The sequence below is a fragment of the Tetranychus urticae genome, chromosome 1, assembly GCF_039701765.1.
Source record: "Tetranychus urticae isolate SD_2017Ah chromosome 1, NJAU_TeUrti_SD_1.0, whole genome shotgun sequence".
Lineage (NCBI taxonomy): Eukaryota > Metazoa > Arthropoda > Arachnida > Trombidiformes > Tetranychidae > Tetranychus > Tetranychus urticae.
In genome coordinates, this window is record NC_142958.1 from 11,464,852 (window position 1) to 11,473,746 (window position 8,895).

Genomic DNA, 8,895 nt, shown 5'->3' on the forward strand with positions numbered 1-8,895 from the left:
AATATCACAAAACGATTCAACAATTAGTTCTTTATTCTTGATTAATTGAAATTAGTGAATGACGTCTTATGTTTCTTTCATTTGAATCGAAATGATTTATGAAAATTCTTGACAAAAACGCTTTCATATAATTCCTTGAAATGAGATTAATGAATGTATTTACAAAAAATGTCAATAAAAAACTTGTTTATTAAAATTTCCAACGAATCCAACAAAAAGTAAAAAAGTTTTCATTTTCAGAAGAATCTTGAAATGACAAATTTCCATCCTTGAGTTATCTCGCCATTTGTTGAACCAAACTATTTTAATAAATTCATTGACTAAATTGGATTCTGTTGTCAAAATAAATCTTGCAAATTCCATCATCAAAGTTGCGTCTCCAATATAATGATAGCAATAATAATTTAATGGAAATCATTTTCTTTTTTGCCGATCGGTCAAGAGAACCTCATCTTTCATAGTTGTTTAACTTGTTGCTTATTCCGTCAATTGAATCATATTATTTTGAAATGAAAGTTCAATTGAAGTTTCAAAAAACTCATCTTCTCAAGTTTATTCACTTTTCCCTTAATAACAACATTATAATAGGAAAACAATTTCATTTGTTCACCATTCTTCACTCAATATTTATTACCATTTATCGTTATCATCATTATATAACAGTTATTGTTATTAATTTCATTTCTAAATGTTTTATTAACTCAAATGTTGCCCTATTATTAGCTCAAGATTATTATTAATGCCAATAATGATAATCTTTTTAACAAATAATATTGACCCAAGAATGGGAAATGAATGGCGAGAAAAGAAAGGAGAAGAAGAAAAGAAGAAGAAAATGAAAAGAATCAATTTTCATCTTTCGTTTTTCTCTTTTCCAGTTATCCTGATAATTCTGATTTATGATGATGAATAAAAAGGGAAAACAAAGAGAAAACAATTGAATTTGAAAGAGTGAAAAATATCTCAATGTTTCATGAAAAGAAAACTGAAAAGAGGAGAAAAAAAATTGGCCAATAATTTGACTTTTCATTTCATGATAATGTTATTTACGAGAGAAACAAACACTTTGATCAGATTATCTTGATTCGGTGAGAACAATCCAATCATAAAGTAATCATAAATATTGTCCAAAGGTCAACAGTTGACCCTCACTTTGTACCTTTCAAGTTGAGTAGAAAAAGAAGCAAAAATTCCAACAGAATATTGCATTTTTTCGAGTCATATTTTCTCATGTTTCACCGTAAATCAGTGAAAATAATTTGATGGAAAATGAAAAGATTTATAAAAGTGTCGCTTCAATTTTAATCATTTTTTCCTCAAAAAATTACTCTTTTTAAAAGCAAAAATTGAATTTCTTTTTTCGTTAACAAAAAAAAAGATTTTCTTTATTTGTGGTTAATATTGATATCATTATTTATAACTTTTATAATCATCATTATTGACTTTTGTAAATGTTATTACAGTTGAATTGCTTTTCAAGGCAAAATGAGATTCAAATGATTAAGTTTGGATTTTTGTTGTTGTCCATCAAGCAAGGTTGACCACAATTGAACAAAATTATTAAACATATTAACGTATAATTACAGTGTTGTCTGTTCATTAGTTGTGCCCACATTGAGTTGACCTTTTCCTCTCAATATCAACTGTTCTTTTGCTTTTTGTCCTGGAAATGCAAAAGTTGAAACTCGAGTCATTTGCTTTCATTGAAAAGTTGAAATAAAAATATTAAATACCGAATCGGTTAAGACACTTTAGTCTCAATTGTTACAATAAATTGCTTGGATTGTTACAACAAACTAGACTTCTTGTACAATTGATGGTTAAATTAACGTTTTTTTGGTCGCTTCTTTGAGCGCACTTTTGCGTTCCTCAATCGGGCAATCCTTTGTCTTCATTTGTACTGCAATTAATTTCAACTACATTTGTCGAGTCATTTTGTTGGTCACTGTTTCCACCTGAATTGTGGTCCGTCTGGTTGTTGTTGTTGTTGTTGCAACTTTTACTGTTGAATAAGTTCATGTTGGTTGTCGGTGTTGTTGGGGTTTGATTAAGATTGTAATTACTGTTTGGTCGACCGCCAAAGTCAAACCCATTCCCAGGCAGACCGACTCTTGAGACTCGGGGTGAGGTTGACCCGCCGCGAGACTTGGAATCACTTGAGACGGATAAAAGTTCATTGAACCGTTTATCGGATGAAGTTGAATAACCAATGGTGGTTGCATTGGAAGGGTAAAGGGTTTGCTGGTATGATTGGAGACGGGAAAGGCGACCCTTGATGCAGGGACAAAAAAGCTGTACAAAGGTTCGACGATATTTTTGACTGAGCAGTGAATAGAGGACAAAGTTGCCGGCCGCATTAACAGCCACCAGGAAATTGAAAATATTGTTCCACGCTATGTGCAAATAGTATTCATTGGTGTTGCGACCGTCATCACGGAGCGACGAATAGATTAACATGATTGCTGTTGGTGACTGGCAACACAGGAAAAGCACCACAACCGATATCAACATGATGGTTATCTTAGTCTCTTGAGCAGTCGAATGGTCAACCTTGTTTGACCCACTGCTAGTTCCACTAGCGACTACACCATTGCGACCCAACCGTGGACTTGGATCGGGATCGCTTTTGGAGACTGTTGAGTAGGCAGTTGTTATCTTTGACTGGGTCATTTCAGAACGAGCTCGACGGGAGAGTTGAACTGATCGAATGAGGAAAGCATTGAAAAAGGCCAACAGTGTTAATGGAAGAAAGGTGAACAGCACGGAGGTTGTCCAATAATAGATTGTTCTGTACGTTTTATTGCGACCAAAATCGGAATAGCGAACATCAATTCGAGTCGAATTATCCAAGGGACTCAACTTTTCAACGATAATCCACTCGAATGGTGTCGGTAAAACATAAGTAAAGCAAATGATGAAAACGGCAAGGATCACCTTTTTGGCTCTTGCCTCTGTACAAATGACCTTACCTCGAATTGGATGTGTAACCACAATGAACCTTTCAAAGGTAAAAGTAACTGTAAGCCAGACTGATATGTTGGAACAACCATCGACAATCATTAAACTGAACGGATAAAAGACCCAGTAATAGTAAAAGGTTGAATGGTCAGCGTCCGGATAGTGTTTCAGGGAAAGGATAAAAATGAATATAAGGTACATCATGTCGATTGATGCTAAGGCAGCAAGATAAAAATTGGTTGAGCTTCTCATCCGACGTCGAGTCATGATGACAATGGTCATTGAATTGCCGATAACACCAATAATCATAACTAGCGGAACAAGAATACGTTGAATCCAGAAGCGTGATCGATCACGAAACTCAATGTAACTGGGGTTGGCTAATGTGATGCTACTGGTTGAGGGCAACTCGGGTGAACCTGAAGGTGAAGTCAAGTCACTTTCACTGGTTAAATAAGTTAGGTTCAAGGGTTCATCAAGGTAACCCTGGGTTGAAAGGTTGGCCGATAATGAAGAGACCAACTGGGAGGCAAGAAAAGAGGTAAAATGAGTGACTGGATGATAAGCATCAGTTGATGCAAATGATGATAATGTTGTTGGTTGTGGTAAAAGGTCAGTGTATGAATTGACTAATGAATTCATAATTTGGTGCAGTTTCACTTTTGCCTGCTTTACATTAAATAATGATGCAAATAAAGCATCAAGATGAGCGACAACAATTGATTGTCATCAATTTGGTTAACTTAATCACACATTAATAATTGATTTAAACATTAACCTTAATCACAAACAAGAGTAAACCACAACTGGTAAGCATCAAGGTAATCTCACCAGAAGATGAAAAATGAAATTATCTACTTTTCTTTTTCCTCTTCTTCTTCTTCGTTATTATGCTTTTTGCACAGACTAATTCATGGTTGGAAAAGGTAACACAATTTTGTTCACATGGAATATCATTACATCCAACAAATGATGATCATAATGTTGGTGACAATGTTAAAGATGGTGATGACGATGAAGCAAAAATAATCATCATGTTGTCATGGTGAAGGGTTGAAAGTAAAAGATGTCAACAGTGATTCGTTTTTTTCAACATTTTTTTCCCTTCTTCTCCGTCTTTACACTTGTGTTCACTTTGGTTCAAGTTGACGATAATGTAACCCCAGAATAAAGAAGAATGTTGAAGCCGAAAGATCAAGATTCACATTCAAGTTTAAATGGATTGAAATGATAATATCAAATGGAAACCAATTCAAAACAAATTCACTTATTCATCGTGAAAAGTGTAAACACACAATGAAACACTTTACTCATGATAAAGTTTACAATAACAATTTTTTGTTGCTTCCCTTTTGAACAAGTTAATACAATTTTTGTTCAACTTTTTTCCTTTTTTTTCTTCTTCTTCTTCTTCTCTTCCTTCCCAACTATTGATAACAACTGATTGAATTGATGCTTTAGGCACAATAGCACACAGTCTTTTGGTGTTGATTAGTTGAGTTGAAATATCACATTTATAGATGAAAATCGGGAATCAAATCATCAATCGAAATCGTGAAAAGAGAAACTTTTTTTCCTTCGTATTTTCACTTGCAAAGTGAATGTAATTTTGTCACTTTTTTTGTCAACATTTTCAAATTATTCAATTCACGTTTGGAGAAAAGGGTTAAAATTGAATTTCAAGTTGAGTAAAATGAATAATTTCAATTGTTTACTTGGTTTCGCCAATTTTCTTTACTTTTTTCTCTTCTATTTTCTTTCGCTTTTTTTATTGGAAACCAAATCAGATTGAAATGATGTTACTTGTAACAATGGTAATTTAATGATGATTACAATGATTTTGATGATGTTGATGATGAGCTGCTTCTGGCTAAAGGTAATTGCTGTATAAACATATTAACAAGGTTAACATGGAAAAGGAATTGATAAACACACGCAAAGGAGAATCACACTCTTCATTGGACTGAACTCGACTAAAGTTACTCTCTTATGTTTCAAAAAGATGAGAATGAAGATGAAGAGAAAAAAATATTGGCAACAAAACACTTTTCTCTCTACTCTTTTCGTCTTCAACTTTCTTTCTCATCTTGAACGGTTCCTTGAAAAGGAAAACTCAATGAAAGGAGGAGTTTACATGGGGAGTTTTTTCAGGGGTTGGGATAAGGATGATAATGGCTGGAGACGCGAATTGAACAAGATTGAAGAGAGAAGAAAATTTTTGCTTTCCTTCTCTTCTCCTCTTCTTATTACCGTCTTTCTCTGAGCATGGTTTATACATTGATGCTGAATGTAACCCTGACTGAGTTTTCATTCTGTCATCATAACCACCATCACCAGCATCATCATTATTATCATCTCTTGATTCATGATCATCAAACATATTGGACACTGTTTAAAGTTATCCATTTAAATAACAGAGAATCAAGAGAAAAGGTAAAATTAATGAATCATTTTCCATGACCAATAATCATAGAGTTAACTGATTTTTTCGCAGTAAATTTTCTTCCTCTTTTCTTTGTTGTTTTGTGTTTTTCCAAGATTCAGTCAATATCGTTATTATCATGATTACAATGATGAATGAATCAAGCAAATGCATAAATAAAAATGATCATAATTATTATCAATTTTATCGAGCATAAAATTTTTCACTTCTTTTTCTTAACTTTTTGCTTTTTATTGCTGTTATTATTTATTTTGTATTTCAACTGACATGGTGTTAACCTTGTGATGATTACAATTGACAAGGTAAAGAAAAATTGAATTGAACTTTTCTTCTTTTTTAATTTGCTTTATTCGATGAAAACAGCAATTGCTCAGTGATTCATGGATGGGAAAGACATGATGAGTGTTGCGTCTCTGGAAGGGAATGACAAAAGGAGAGTCAAGGTGACAAGGGAAAAGTGTTTATAATTAGCATGAAATGGTAATTTAACTTGGTAAACAAGGATAAGGTGGACAATTTAATGGACATCAAAGTGGTCGAGCTAATATTCAGTGATCAATGAGTGCAATAGAGTTTGGTGGAAATTTTAATTTCTTTTTTTTCAATCATTGATATCATAATTAATTCAAAACAATCAGTCAAATTTTACACCATAGAAAATTAATTTATGCTTCAGTTTTGGTTTCATTGAAAGCTACTATAATTCAAAATTACAGTTACTCATGAAATATGAAAGTCAACTCAAAGTAATGGATATTAGAGAAAACAGAATATAAGCTTGTAGATACCCTCGGCCAGTTTGATCGTATTTAACTGTGTTTTAATATTTCATAGACACCAGAAACTATTTCCTACTTGATTTTCTTGAATGTAAATGAGTCTTTAAATTTGCTTATATGACAGCGTACTTTTTACAAGCACTATGTCACTATGTCTATTTTTCTGCTTGAATTCGAAGTTACTTTACCCCGTTGAATTAACTTTCAGTTTAATCGCACAGCCCATTCGCGCATACAATCAGGGGAATTAGCCAGCCAGCAAATGTAATTTTGAATGCGTTTCCATCTCTTGTTTCAAATGGTTTTAAGTAACTGGTTCCAGACAAAAAGGAAATTTGACAAAAAAACTAAATTCGACTAACATGATTTAAGTATTCAATATTGTTTCAACTGGGTCTAAAAAAACTTGATAAGAACTTATTAACGACTAAAAATTTGTATACATTATGAACTAGATCATCATGACTAATATTTTCATCATGAAAGTTCTCCTAACAAGTAACCCAAAAAATTTGCTCCTTTTCGTACCGAATTGCTTCTTTCCCTGTTTCATCAAAATTTGCCAGCGTCAAGCCCTGAGTTATTGTTGATGGTTCAACAAAAGTACAAACCTATTTTTTTGCAAAAAAAGAAGGATTTTTTATCTTCATTTCTGTGATTCTTTATATTTCTTTATTTGCATCTTATCTGTTTATTACTTTATGCTCAGTCATCCATTATCATTCCTATTCTTACCAATTCCCTGGGTTTATTTAATAATTTCAATTTACATTTTGGTTGATGAACCGCTGTATAACCCTTCAACTTGCTTATTATTAGATTTTAGATTTTACTTTTTTTCTTTTCATTTCATTCCTCTCCATCATCTATAATAATACTCCTGATATTAGCAATAATGACGATATAAAGAAGCAAATTGCAAAGATGTTGATATCGAAATAAGTTATAATGATAAAAAAGCAAAAAAATCTCATTTTTTCTCTCTTTTTCCCCAACCTCTTTCAAGCTCATTATTATTAAACATTGTTATATTAGTATTGGGATCAAAGATGCACCCTAAATATTGCAACTCAATTTTTATGTTTAACTTTCTTTTCATATGTTGATCGCAACAATGAGAATTATATTGCAGGGAAAATTTGCCTTTTATTAGTCAATTTATTTTCGTCAACATGGAACAATCAATTCATTGTTTTAACTTGCCATGACTTTAATTGAAGGTTGACAGCTTTTTTCACTCAAACAAGATGTCATCAAGATTGACTTTTGATAAAATCAGATTATACTAAATCTATTGAATTATCGTTGCTCAATCTTCTCAACTTATATGAACAACAACCATTAAACCGTCTATTTTGTGGTTTCATGATCATTCCAAAATTTCATTACCTTTGACTTTGTAGCGGTTTCAAGATCATTTTTGATGAAATATTCACCAAGCTCGTAAATGGCTTGTAATAGTTAATCTCTTGAATTATCAAACATTAAGAGTTCTGCACAAGGAAGCACTCGTCAAGTCCTGAGCCTTGAGATTATTCCTTAACGATAGAATTTTCAGTTAACTTTCCAACACTTTTCATGATAAAATAGAGTATCTCGAATCATCGGTTTACTTGCTTTTTCTTGATTGATTAATCACAAAATGGTCAATGCATCATCTGTCATTTCTGACTTTCCTTTCAAATGATTTCTCGAAATGAGATAACATCCAAAGATGCAAAAACAATGTGAATTGTAGAGAAAAAGTGGAGAAAGTTGTCAATCGAAATCGAAAATCTTAAAACTTAGAATTTCCGATTATCAGAAATCCCTATTCTCTATCATTCTATCCTTCCATTGTCACATCGATACAACTTATTCGTAAAGTCGATCTTCGAATTGAGTAAAAGTCATTTTCTTAAGTCCCTTTGAACATTTACTTTTTGTAACATCTTTCCGGAATCTGACCATCTTGATGGATCTCCAGCAATATTTTAAATTGCTAGTATGAGTCCACTGTTGCAGAGCTACTTGAAAGTCATAATTACTCATGAAACATCAATTTTGTTTGCGAAACTTTTCGTTCCTTTCTCTTCATCAATAATGCATTCTTTAGAGCAAAAACTATATCAATAAATGAATTCCTCACTTTCAATTTGTAATATCACCATTGCAACACCTGAATGATTGATTATCGTCAACTTGTTGAGTATCCAAGTGATCTATCAATATTTGCTTATCCTTATTCCTTGTAACTAACATTTCATTTTCACAGGTAAAGTTATTTCCAAAAGAGTTGCCATTGAATTGATAACTTTCTCAAACCATCAACATGGAATAATGCAATTCATCAAATTACCTTGAATGACCCTGAAGCTGGAAAATTATACTTTTCTCAAAACACAAAGTCAAAGAGTTTCATGATTAATGTCAACAAAAGTTTAGACTGAACCAACCTTCATCCCTTCCATTGCAACTTGAATTTCACATTTAAATTGTCAGTCTTTTCACTTGAAATTAATCAACTTGTCATAACAGCAATTAGACCCTTTGAGCAAAAGTTAAACATTGTAGCCGCATCAGCTCAATCCAACCCTTACACCATCAACCACCCACTTGGATTCCTCATTATTTCATTTGCTCAGAATTATTCAAAGAAAACATTTCTTTTCTGTAAACTTTCAAAATGTTTCAATTTATCATGAAATGTGCAAATACAAGATTCAAAGATAACTG

The 8,895-nt window shown here is 32.5% G+C and overlaps 1 protein-coding gene across 1 annotated transcript; it reads right to left on the reverse strand.

Annotated features, from left to right (window-relative positions):
- Nucleotides 1-1,367: 1,367 nt before the first annotated feature.
- LOC107361395 (thyrotropin-releasing hormone receptor-like) lies at nt 1,368-5,044 on the reverse strand. Its single transcript, XM_015928219.3, has one exon. It carries the CDS (start codon nt 3,598-3,600, stop codon nt 1,870-1,872), a length of 1,731 nt encoding a protein of 576 aa, XP_015783705.2. The 5' UTR covers nt 3,601-5,044; the 3' UTR covers nt 1,368-1,869.
- Nucleotides 5,045-8,895: the final 3,851 nt, after the last annotated feature.